The 13,184-nt window shown below is 53.8% G+C and overlaps 1 protein-coding gene across 1 annotated transcript in view; it reads right to left on the minus strand.

The window, feature by feature from the left end:
• The window catches only part of DSCAML1 (DS cell adhesion molecule like 1), a 367,270-nt gene that overhangs the window by 68,525 nt on the left and 285,561 nt on the right, over nt 1–13,184 (minus strand). The window contains exons 9-11 of the mRNA XM_050758358.1: nt 9,164–9,442; nt 8,624–8,743; nt 7,541–7,717 (exon numbers count right to left, since the gene is read on the minus strand). Of these exons, the coding sequence (XP_050614315.1) occupies nt 7,541–7,717; nt 8,624–8,743; nt 9,164–9,442 (576 nt within the window). The remainder of the gene's footprint in view (nt 1–7,540; nt 7,718–8,623; nt 8,744–9,163; nt 9,443–13,184) is intronic.

Below are 13,184 nucleotides of genomic sequence, written 5' to 3' on the forward strand. Positions count from 1 at the left end.
AGGCTGGACACCCGAGGGCTGCTCAGGAAGCACCTGGTTATTGCTTGGCTGATCCAACAATTTATCGTGGCCCCACCATTCAGAGGGGCTTCAGCTGTAACTGGGGGCGCAATTCTGGGCTGCCCACTTAGGGCAGGGTTTGGAAGCACTGCTAAGCCCTGTGCCTGCCTGCATTTTCTTATCTATTAAATTGAGCCACCTCATGATAACCTTGACTCTCTTTCGTCTCGGAGCGTTTGCTGGCACCTTCACCTTGACTGACATATAGGATGCAAACAGTTTTGTGATTAATCTGGTCTCGCCCTTTATGATACCTTGGAGCTCAGATTCATCTGGGAACTCTTCAGCACTGTGGTCATGGGGACTGCAGGGATGAGAGTGAAGTGGTGGTGATGTGCTTTTTGCCACCACTGGCTAAGGCCTCTAAAAAGGAGGTAAGAGCCCAGATGAGATCCTTAGGGACAAGCACTTTTAAATTGGAACCGGAGGATGCATGGGCAGGTTCATCCCTCCTATCCCTTTAATAAAACCTCCTTGCTTGTCAGGGGACCAGGGCGAGGATGGAGATTGTTCCACATGGAGACTGTTCTATTCGACCTTGAAACTTTTGTACAAACGTCCGCTTTGGGGTTAGGTTTGGGATGTGATGTGATTGTTCCAATGATACTGTTCGCATTGGGAGGTCAGTAAGATCTCCCACTTTTCGTTGGTTCAGGCTTATCTTCATCTTTCCTATTGCTCCCCAAAAAGTCTACAGCTTCTGAATGCTGGGGCCTGGAACTGGCGACACATGCCCTCGAGTCTCCACTGGCACAACAGAACGCAACCCACTTGTTGAGCTCTAGTCATGCCTTAGTGGGCGAGGGAAAGGGACAGGAGGATGGTGACCCCTCTGAACAGAGGAGCAAACTGAGTCCCTGCGAGAAGGACTGTGTCCAGTTTACCCAGGGCATAGCAAGGAACCCTGGGACATGAACCAGGGTCAGAACCTTTCTGTCCCCTAAATGAACTATTTGTTTTGGCCTCCCTGGGCTCTGCAGAGGGTTGGGAGAGCCTGCAGCCTGCTCAGGGCTGCAGACTTCCTGGCGAGGGCTCAAGGAGGTTTGCTGACTCCTTGCTCCTCTGAGAATGGGGGCCACAGCGGGGAGCCTGGCCTGGTGAGAGGACGTGTCCAGCCTCTCTCCTTGCCTCTGTTTAATGAAGCAGGAGTCAAAGTGTTGCTCCTTATTCTGTGAAGTTTCAAAATCAGTGAGGCCAAAGAGCCAGCCGGATATCATTGCCGTGGAAATCATCACAATGACTCATTCTCTCTTCCTCCCCTCCCTCCCTTCAGTGGCGGTGGAGGTGGGGGTGGGCACTGGTCCCCAGGTCTCCAGAGGGGACTCCCTAGCTTGGCATGAGCCAGGGAGGGACCCTTTCTGCTGCCTGGAGGCTGGGCAGGTGAGGCCGACTATGATTATTTCCTGGCTGGAGAGAGCAGGTGATGGTCCCCCAAATCCCACAGCTGTGGCATGGCCAAGCATCAGGCCCAGGCCAGCATAACTCAGCACCCAGGCCTCAGCCCTTGAGTGCTATCCTGCTTCCTCCCCCTGCTACTTTCAGATCCAGCAGAGAGTCTATACCATCCACCCCTTGCCCAATCAGGGGGACTCGTAAGGGGAGAAAGGAAGAGCAGAGGGGGTGACCTGTGAGCCCAGATGGGATTGGACTAGGCCTGTGGGCTGGAGGTCAGTCAGCCAGTCAGTCCCCAGTGCAGACTCCAGAGTGGGCAGAGGCCCGTGCTGAGCGGGGTGCCAGGAGTGAGAGTTCCCACCCAGGGAGGGGAAGACCAGCCCCAGCCCCCAAGGAGCTTCAGTCTGTGACGAGACAGGACCCCCCACCAGGGAACACACAGGAATATCTTGGGCCAGTTGTTTGCCCTCTCTGGTGCCTCAGTTTGTCATCTGTGCTGAGAGGGGCCTTGTGAGTATAGTGTGTGGACACCCAATCCATGTGCCCAAGCTCCACTTACATGCTCTGCCAACAGCCGTCCCTTAGCTCTAGGGGTCACGGCAGAGGCAGTGCCCATCCATGGCAGGACAGTCTGTGGAGGAGGCCTTGGGAAGTCTTGGAAGCAGGCTGGGGACATGCAGGCAGGGAATTCCCTGGGTGCCTGGACTGTGATCTAGAAAGGGATTTGTGGGCTCTGAGCAGCCATTTCCTTGGGCTTATAGACTCCTTGCCCTGTGGAAGGGGCGGGGCCCCAGTCCCCCAGGTCTCAGGGAGGTACTCCTTCTGTTTGACAAGAAGGAATTTCCTTTGGGCAAATTTGAAATGAGGACCATCTTGGATCACCAGACGCACTTTTCCAAAGTTTTGCATCCTGACCTCAGTCCCATTGGCCAACCAAGGTGGGCGACCTGGTCCACAGAGGCCCAAGGGCTTCCTTTGCTAGGCCTGCCCCCTCCATTTCTCAAGTCCCCATGGGAGTTTGGCCCCAAGCTCCCCTCTCCTGATGTTGTGGCTGTGCAGCTGGGTGTATGCTCGCTGAGGGCACTTGGACCTCACTTTAATTGGTCTGACATTTTGCTAAACAAATAAATCAAAACTCAAACCAAACAAAGAGCCCTTATGGATTTAATTGGCTATGGGCTTTGTCTAGAACCCAATCACTGGTGCCTTCACAGAGTGGAAGAGTCTGGGAGGTCCAACGAGACCTGTCTAATAAGGTCACCTGCTGGACAAGAGGGTGGCCGAGTCCCGGGAGGGCACTGCCACGCGATGGCTGCCTCAAAACACAGCCAGCCTCCTTCTCCCTGGGACTAGGCAGCTTGGCTTTGTACCTGCCTCTTGTTGAAGAATTCTCTTTGAAGATGCTTTATTTTTTCCCCATGTGTCAGTTGAAAGGGGAATTACTTCCCCCTCCTTTTGGTCATTATCTCGCTTCCTTTTTTAAAAAATATATTTTAAAAGGGAGATAAAAGGCAGTTCTGTGGACATGGTATTTTATTCTGTTAATTACATTTACTTTCAACCAAGTTCTGGGAGGAGGTCTGGTGCCTTGAAAAGACTGCTCATGCTGCTAGAGTCATAGCTAGTCTGAGCTGGAAGGGAACTGGGGTCATCTAGTGACTAGATCTTAATTCAGGCCTTTCACTGTATGGATGAGGAAACAGGCCCAGAGAAAGGAAGGGACAGCTCATGGATGCAGAGCCAGTGGGTCTGAGCCAGGACTAGCACCCAGCCTTTTTACTCTGTCTGTGTTCCTTCTACCAAACCATCAGTCCATAGAAGTAAGTTCTGGCCTCAGCTGGGACTATACTTAACCCAATCACCTTGATCTAATCTCTGACACTCTCTGAGAAGGAGCTATTGCCTACAAACTTCACAAGCAAGGTATGGGAACAACTTTGTAAACTGTAAAGTGCTGTACATGCAGGCGGCAATGCTGGACTGTATGCTCATACACTCGTGAGTTCAACCCACACCAAGACCCAGGGAGGAGTGGGGACCACTTGGGCCTGGTTGGTTGCCATCAAAGATGTCCAAGGACTTGGAAAACCACTTGCCTGCTCTAATAAACCCTTAGCTCCCTGCGATCCTGAAAAGGGTTCTGCATAGCAGTTTTCCAAGAACTAGCTTGGGAATTCCGACTCCCATCCAGACCTTTGGACCCCTGGAACTCTTGTTTGGAGCTTAGTGTCAAGCGTCAACTCTACATAGATAGAAAACATTTAGCTTTCTAAAACATTCTCCCCATCACTCTCTGCCAGACACCTTGAGTTCCCTCAACATAGGACATTCACAGGCCTTCCTGTCTCCACACCGTGCTGTTTCTGCATCCCTGGAAGGGCATGACCTCCATCCCTGCTGGTCCTTGTCCAAATCCTTCTCATCCTTCAAGCCCTAATTAGAGACTATTGCTTTTGTGAAGCTTTTCTTGACACCTGCTTCTTCACCCCCAGAGTTAAAATTGATGACTCTGTCTCAGATTCTTTCTGTATCACCTTGCTTGTAGCTTTTTAAGGCATTTATCATTTTGTGTATCATAGTTGTTTTGGGTGTCTGTCTATTTCCTCTTCAAGATTGTAAATTCTCTGAGAACGGCAGCTCTGTCTGACTCATCGCCAGGTTTCTAGCACCTAAAACTAATGACTGCTAATTATCGAATGTGTATTTTATGCCAAATACTGTATTCATTCCTGTAAGTGCATGGTCTCATTTAGACCTCACCAATAAACAAAGTACTACACAGTAATTCCAAACTTACAGGGGAGGACACTAGGGCTGACAGATTGTTGTCCTGGACCCCACAGCGATCCGGTGGCAGAGCTGGGCTTTGAACCCAGGGCTGTCTGGCTCTAAAGTCCGTGTTTTTAATCACCACGCTTTATTGATCTATTTAGTGAGTGCTCAGGGAGCACCATTAAGTGAGTGCTGAGTTATCTCTGGAAGCTGCAGGGATCAATGGTATAGACACTCCCCAATAGAAGCCAACCACAAACGTCCGATCCGACACTTGGAGGCTTTCTCTGCTGTTATGGTCCCTTTGATAGATTTATTTTCTTCCTTCTGCTTGGGCAAAGTGGGGATTAAGATCAGTTTGCTTTCCAAGAGTTCATAAAAGTGTGAGGTCTGGAACGGTAAAGTTATTTTGGGTCAAAACTTTCCCGAGTGTGTTAGGGGCATTGAGGCAAACCTTGAAATTGGCGTTGCAAATGGTAGATCTTTCTGTGGCTGGCTCTGCAAGTGGGCAATGGTATGGGCGTTTGAGATGGACAGAGGGATGACGAGGAGTGGTTTCCCCTGCTGAGGGCATGGGTGACCGGGTCCTGAAAGTTCTACCTACCTGTGTCCTTTAAACTGAAATCAGAATGGGGGAGTGGGAGAATTGCTATCAGGTTGAGGAAAAGGAAAGGAGGGAAAGAAAAGAGCAGGCAAGGAGAGAGGCTGTGCAGGGCAGTAGCTGGGGCGGGTTACTTGGAACAGGCACCTGCCTCAAAGCAGCAGGGGGCAGAACAAGTGTTCCAAAGAAGGCCAGGCATGCCAGCGGTCCACCCAGTGCCCACTTCCACCCCCCGACAGCGTTGCATTGTCATAGGAGCGTCCTCTGGCAGCCAGATACAGCGCAGAATCATGCAGGCTGCTACACAAAGACAGTCAGCCCCTCCAACCCCAGACAGGGGCCCTGACCCTGGCAGCCTCCCTGACCGCTGCCCTGCAGCCTCCAATGTCCTCGGCCCTGCCTCTTCCCCTCCTGGGTGCCCCTCCCCTTCTGGGTGGCATGAGGGCCTCTAGGATGGCTGGGGCAGGTCACTGGGGAGAGTGGGGCCAGAATGGGAAGGGTCATTTGTGACAGGAAGGGTGTGAGAAACGGAGGATGTATCAGAGGGAATGTGTGTGTGGTGAGGCTGGAGAGCAGCCCATCTGAGGGCCACGCAGGAGCCATGAGTGGGTGCTGAGAGCTGCTGCGGGTGATTGGAGGTGCCCTGAGTGGGATGACAGGACCCCTAGATGTGGAGAGACAGCAGCTGTAAGAAAGGTGTGTCGTCGGCCCTACCGGGAGAGAAGTGAAGGAGCCCACCAAGGCCTGCAGATGAGGACATGGGGGAGGAAAGGAAGGAGGAAGCCAGGTCCAGGTTCTGCCCAGCAGTGACTGGCATAGTAGGAAACTCCTGCCATTCCCTGGGGAAGACGGGGCCCCACAGGTGAGCCCCAGCGCGTGTCTGGTGCGTGAGGTTTTGTGCAGCATGTGTTCAGGAGGTGGCCCTGGATTTACCAAATGTGCTCCTTCTGAACTTCTCAGAGCACTTTGCAGCTGCTGCTGGGTTGCAAAGTGAGGATGGCATAGAAAAAGTGCAGGCCCGTCAGGGGAGGTGGTTCGCTCGGGGGCACAGGGCATCAGCGACCGCCTGAGGCACGCGGGGTCTCCTCACACACAGCCCAGCTCCTGACCACTGTGTCCTCCGGCACCCGTGACCCCTGCGTCTCCACCTGCCACAGAGCTGGCAGCTCAGTGGAATCACAACTTGAAGGAAAAGGCAAAGAACAACTACAGCGAAAAAGCATTATGAGTTTGGGAGATGAGGAGGGTTGCAGAGGTGCCTGCTCTTCCCCCGCCTCGCGCAGCCAGAATTAGCCAAGCTCTCCCAAGCTGAGGGATGTAGATTGATTGCCTGGTTTTATTAAGGACAAAGTGCTTTTTGATAGTGTGAGGGAAGCGGCTCCCCAGGGCGGGGATTCCGGCTCGGAGCTCCCTGAGCATCGATCGCTGGGGCTTCCCTGTCTTGTGCTGAGCTGAACGCGGGCTTTGGCAAGTGATAAAGAAGCTATGATTCTTAAAGGCGGGCACTCTGGGGAGAGGCTGGGCAGACCACACGCGGGCCTCTGCCGTCAGCCGGCTTTCCCACCCGCACCCTGGAGGGACTGCCACTACAGATAACAAAGCTGGCCAAGCCATGAAATCTTTGCCGGCCACTTACCATACCGGTTGCTTCACTTACACCATCTGACTCGCCCTTGACATGAAACGTAACAGGTGAGGCCCTATTACGAGCCCCGCCCCCTGCCCATGGTGTAGATCAGGAAAATGAAGTAGCACAAGGCCAAGTACGCTCATCAAGGTCCCAAGGCATTAAGTCCTGGCTCCCAGATTCATACTTGGCCGGGTCAGACACTAACACTCAGGCCCTTATAGCCATGTCTTGACATGGGGCCAGATGGACATGGCCCTTCTGATGTGATTCCCAGGGACCCATTATGCAGACCCCCGCAGTGTAAAGCAAGAAGCTCACCCAGTAGGGATGTCTGTACGAGACTTAAGAACATCCTGGGACAGCAAATAAGCAGTGTACTTCTAAGGCCGTTGAGGCCTGCTCTGGGTGGGGGGATTTAGAAGCCATGGGTACAGCACCGAGTTGTAATGAGCTGCATTGGTCCTTGGGCTTTTCCAAAGCAGCTTCCTCTTTCCATGATCAGTTCCTGCAGAACTCACAGCAATTTTGTGAGATCAGTGGGCTGGGAAGAGAACCCTCGAACAGGTGAGGAAACTGGAACACAGAGAGGGGAAGTGACTCTCCCAAGGTCACTCAGCTCATTAGGCTGATCTGGAATTGGAACCCAGGTTTTCTGACCCATAGGCCCTTCTTCTACATTGAGTATATGCTATTTTCCTTTCTAAGCCACAAACAGGTTGTACACAAGCAAGTGTATATCAACTAGCAAAAATAAATGGTTTGCTAGGATTATTCAGATTGAATTGCCAATCTACAGACCAAAGTAAACAGGATGTCACATGATATTGCAGCAGAGCAAATCACGAGCTTATTATGACCAGGGTAGGGGTGAGTTGGGGCCTTTCAGGGTGAGGCCCCTGTTTTAGATGACAGTGCTTTCGAATGCCCCATCTGAGGGTCCCAAGCCCCCCTCTGACTGGGAAGCCTTCCTTCCTCCCCTTTATAGATAAAACAGTGGAGACCAAGAGAGTAGGCAGGGAGAGTGCAGAGCCGGGGCTTGGCTGTGATTTGGGGGTGCTGGGGGTCTGTGCGGGGGCAGGACTCACTCTTGACTGTGAGGAACATGGACTTGCTGATGTCGGTGCCTACGCCGTTGCTGGCCTGGCAGAGGTAGTAGCCAATGTCCTCTTCTAGGACGTGGCGGATCAGCAGCGAGCTGTTGGGCAGGATCTGGATGCGGCCAGTGAGGGGCACAGGGTGGTACTGCTGGGGGTTCCCGCTCCCTGGAAGGAGGCAGCTGTTAGGAAGGCTGGGTGTGTACTGGGGCATAAGCTGAGAGTGCCCCAGGAATGGCCCTGACACCTCGCTCTTGCAGATCGAGGGCTGTTTTGTAGCAGAGCTGAACCATCCCCAAAGTGCTGAGGCCACACAGCTCCCAGCAGACAACAGGAAGGACCCCCCTCTCCCAGAAGACGGGCCTTGCCCCAGCTCTGATTCAAGGAGACTGGGTTGGGAGTCTCAGCTCAATGCCCACTTTGACACTGGCATGGAGCTTCTTTGGGGGTGAATTCCTTGGAGAGGAAGAAAGAGCTGTCTTTGGGCCAGTTGGCTGCAGGTGGACAGAAGATTGAGTCTTCGAATGGCAGTCGTCTGGTCTTAGGCAACCAGGCCTGGGAGAGAGGCCAGCATCCTCCAAGGGGGCCTTGTGGGCACCCCCTGCCCCTCCATTCCCCAGTGTCAGTCATGAATACAGTTTAGGATTGGGCCTTAGTCAGAAAGCAAAGGCATCCTTGGTATGAAATTGGGCTCCAAGAAGGACCCTGACCCCAGAAAAGGTTGACTGGTGAGAAGCAGGGGGCTTCCAGGTCTGGGGCCCCAGGGCAGGGTGGGGTAGGGAAAGCAGGTGTACACTGAGTTCTGGGGCGGAGGCAGGAGAGGAGAGGTCACGTCTGGGGGGACAAGAGGAAATACGGAGTCAGCATGATGGCTGTTCCTGGTCCACAGACCCCCGGGGGTGGCTGAGGATGACTCCAGGTGAGGTGTAGCCTGGGGTCCGCTGGGGTGCAGACCCAAGGACTCCTACCCAGGGCTAGGAGTTGCCTACAGGGAACAGGTTCAAATCCCATCAAAGCATCCTCCTTTCCCCATCCCTGCCCTTCTTGGAGATTCTGGCTGGGCCAGGCGCTTACCCTTGGCATGCTTCCACATGACCTTGGGCGGGGGGTAGCCGTCCACCGAGCAGTTGAGCACACCAGCTTTGCCGTAGATGCCGTCCTGGTTGTTGGGTTGCACCACAAATCGAGGGGGCACTGCAGAAAGAGGGAAGGTAGGGAAACAGACCATTTCAGTCTCTGATGGGTCTCCTAGGGCTTAGAGCACCTTCTGTTTGAGGTCAGCCCTGCCTGGGCTATTATAAAATTGGAAGCAGGCAGCTTCTGAAACCCAAGATGCTGAGAGCTTTTGTCGAGTACTGGGTAGGGAGTTGTGAGTTCTGAGTTCCGATCCTGCCTTTGCCACTGACTGAGCAAGTGTCTCTCTGCTCAGGGCTTCGGTTTCCTGCCCTGGAAAATAAGAGGTTTAGACTCCAAGATCATCTTGAAGGGCCCTGCTGGAGCCCACCTTCCATAAGCCTGTGATTGGAACTGGAATCACAGGGAATCATAGAGACTGCAGTAGCAGCAGGCAGAGCTGGCTCCTCCCTCCCCCGAGGCTGGCCTGTCCCTGCTCACCGCGCACGATGAGCTGGCGCTCCCGGCTCACGGTGGCCGCTGCGTTGCTGGCGATGCATGTGTAGTTGCCGTTGTGCTTGAGGGAGACGCTAGAGATCTGCAGGGAGCTCATGAATTCCTTGCTCTCGATGGTCACGCCCGAGCCTGAGATGATCACCTGTCCATCCTTCCTCCAGGTGATGCGGATGGGCATGTCCCCCGAGGACACCACACAGGGAATGTAGAGCAGCTGGCCGATGGAGGCGGGTGGGAACTCGAAGGGCTGGATCAGAGGGGGCACTGGGAAGGCAAGGGGGTGCTGCCGTCGGGACCCTGTGTGCCCTCCCCTGGCCGGCAACGCTGCCTTACCTGGGGCTCTGGGTTGGGCCTTGAACAGAGATCCCCCAGGGAACTGGGGCCTCGTTCTCCTGTCCATGCAGGGTCTCCTAATGGGGCCTGGCTCCTGTCCCTCTGCCCGCCCAGGCTGGGACCCACTGTCTCTGTTCAGGGCCTTGGCTGGCCTGGATTCACTCTGACCTTCCCATGTGTCATGGAATTTGATTCATGCCTGCTGACCTCTGCTCACCTTTCCCTCCAGCTTCCCCGCTGCTTCTCAGCACCCCTATACCCACCTTCTCATCCCAGTGATGCAGCTCACAGCTCTCTGAGGACCTGGGATACAGGTGAGGTGCCCGGTGGCAAGAGAGGAAGCACGGTGCTGGGACTGTCCCCCACGCATGTCCTACGGCTGCTCATCTGAAACCAGAGCACTGAACTCTGGGTCTCCCACAGGGTCCTCAGCCACCTTACCCCTCTATTGTCATCGAGTGTTAGGACAGGCGAGTGGAAGCTCACATCACTGTGCTTCATACACATGATCTCACCGGATCCTCCTACCAATAATGTCCCCGCCCCATTTTACAGATGAGAAAACTCAGGTTCAGAGCAGAAAAGAAATTGCCCTAGGTTGCCCTGGTCATAAGATATGCCCATGGAATTTAAAACCTGGTCTGCTCTCCAAGTCCACGTCTCATCACCATGTGGCTTGGTTGCCTCTCTGAGAAAGCCCCAGACATGCCCAGACAAGAGGTAAGAGATCACTTTTTTTTTTTTTTTTTTGAGACAAGGTCTTGCTCTGTCACCCAGGCGGGAGTACAGTGGCATGAACATGGCTGACTGTAGCCTCAACCTCCTGGGCTCGAGTGATCCTCCCATCTCAGCCTCTCAAGTAGCTGGGAATGCAGGTACACACCACTGTGTCTGGCTAATTTTTATTTTTATTTTTTTTTTAAAAGACAGGTGTCATTATGTTGGCCAGGCTGGCCTCAAACTTCTGGTCTCAAGTGATCCTCCCACCTCAACATCCTAAGTGCTGGGTTGACAGGCAAGAGCCACCACACCAGGTCCACAGATCTTTTTGTCTTGTAGGTGAGCTTCCTTGGGTGGCAGGAAAAAGTAGACAGGAAGCCCTGTCTTCTGCGGGACAACCAGTTGGTTAGATGCTTCTGGGCAAAACACCATCCACCCAGCCTTCCTCCTGCTAGAAATGCAGCCTGCACCCCCCTGCCAACACTGCCTACGTCTCAGCCCCTTGGGGGCCTGTCTGGAGCCCGAGTCGATGTGAGATGGATCCTCCTTTCTCGGCTCTGGCTAGAGCATCAGCCATTATCTTTATGATAACTCAATTAGGCTGCAGTGACTTCCCCAGCAAGTGGGGGAGAAGAGAGTGAAGGAGATAGACAATTAGCTTAACAAGGATGAGCACCCAATAGATGAGATCTGCTTTCTGCAGTCGAATAATTAAATTACAAGGCCGCACAGTCCTCTAGCCTTCTCCCAGGCACCAGCCCCACCCCTCCCTGGAAGCCTGCTACTCTCCACCCTGGGGCCATCCAGAGTGGCCACAGTGGGGGATGGGCTCTGGGGGGAAGGATGGATGGCATCAGATGCATGGCCCTCCGCCCTCAGGGCACCCCTGCACTTTCAGGGCTCAGAAGGGAGCTGCCTGCAGGGAGCAGCCAGGTGTGGCCATAGAAAAACCCAGGCAGCCCTTTGGATCCTGGGAGAGTTCTTGATCAGGAGCTGTAGGTCCAGAGGAAGTGATATTTAGGAGGGATGTGGCCTCTGTGATCCTCAGTGGGGCCCTCAGCTGACCCTTCCAATGTCATCTTCCACCTCGCACTCACTCCAGCCTGTGCTCCCACCAGCACGCCGTGAATGCCACAACCCCACACCTCAGCCTGCCTGGGCGAACACCACTGGGCGTCTGTCCTTCTCATCCCCCAGTACATGGGCTCCTCACCTACCAGCTGGCTTCGATCCACCTTATTTCAGATCCACCTGGAACCTAAATCCCAGCCAGCTTTTCCGGGGTTCTGGGCATGGCCCGGACCACCTCATCCCAGTCTCTGGCTGCCTCTTTTCCTGGATTAGGACTCTGCCCCCAGTGTTCTGGGTGGTTTATTGGGCCTTAGACATCTTTAGATAGATTTCTCTTGGGCCCTGACTCTAGCAATGGCCCAATGCCCATTCCTGAGACCTCCCCGAGATTTCTCTTGTTGGGCCTCTGCTGACCGCCCTCCTAGTTTGTGTGTGTGCCTAGGTCAGATCTACGCCTCCCAGCTCTCTTGGGCTTTCTGATGGATAGTAGCAGAGACCCAGATGTGCTGCCCAGTTTGTTTCCTTAGGCCTAGAAGGACCAGTTCTGGCCAAGTCCTCCTGCCCACAAAGGCCTCCTGGGAAACTCCCCTGGGAAACTCCCCTATATCCTTTCAGATCTGCTCAAATGCTGCCTCTTCTGTGAAGCCCACCTTCCTTCCACACAGCCCTGCAGACTTCGGTCCACACCTGGATTAGGGCACGCATCACATGGCCATCAGGGTAACTGCATTACCCCTCCCTGGGGTAACTCCCTGTATAAGTGCTTATATAACTAGGACTTATTCATCCAGCAAATGGTAGGTGCCCAATGAATGCTTGTCGGGTGAGGAAACGAACGAACATGTGTCTGAATATCATTTCCTAGGGTGATCTCAGAAGTTTACCTGCGAGGGGGCAGAGGGTGCGGCAAGCACAGGTTGGGGGCTCAGCCAGAATAAGAGGGAGCTCTGTGCTGCTCCTCGAGATGCTTTGGGGTTCTGGAACCTTGGTCCCTTGGTCCCTCCTAGGGGCCAGGCCCTTGCTGTCACAGCACCAAACAAGCTGCTGTGATTTGAGAGCTCTGTGTACGCTTGAACATGAGCAAGGGGAAGGTGGAAGCAGTGACGAGGGACTGGAGAACAGGATGTGTGGGCAAAGCAAGGTGGTTCAAGGTTCTGCAGAGCCAAGAGAAAGCTAAGGGGCTGTGGAATCGGGAGGGCCAAGCCTGGGTGGAGACGGCCAGAACACCATGTTTCCATCGAGGCCACAGCCAGTGGATAGAGACAGTGAAATCAGGCGAGAAGGTTTAGTTCAGGCAAGGAGAAGACTGTCTCTCTCAGTAAGGAGGAATTTAGATAATGGAGCAAGTTACTAAGGTAGGTTAATTCATTAATTAACTAATTCATCTAATATTTATGAAATGCTGTTCTGTGAAGGCATTATGCTCCGTGTGGGCTGGGGAAAGTAGAAACACACTTCAGCTACAGAGAGAGCCTCGGGGAGCTTCTCATTTACTAGGGAAGGCAAGATACTTCTCCAAAGATGACTGGACAAGGACCGCCTGGATATGCAGATGCTGAGCCCAAGCAGAGGGCAATGTCATCCGGGGGGGTGACTGCAGCTTCATGGAGGAGTGGAATTTGAGCTGAGAGTTAGAGGACACACATGCTTTCAAACAATAGATGGGGTGAAGGAGACAGAGGAGGCTGAGCCAAGGGGCTGTCATTCCTTCTGGTCTTCTGAATAACATCAACAGCTCGGAGGGGCCACTGAAGAAGAAGTAGCCAACATCCATCCTGGGAGTTAGACATGCAGGTGTGCTGGCCCCGTGCTCCCAGAGGGCTGTTGGGAGGCAGATGACCAGATGACCTCCCAGAGGCCCAAGGCAGGCTCCTTGCTCCCC

Source organism: Macaca thibetana, chromosome 14 (genome assembly GCF_024542745.1).
Source record: "Macaca thibetana thibetana isolate TM-01 chromosome 14, ASM2454274v1, whole genome shotgun sequence".
Lineage (NCBI taxonomy): Eukaryota > Metazoa > Chordata > Mammalia > Primates > Cercopithecidae > Macaca > Macaca thibetana.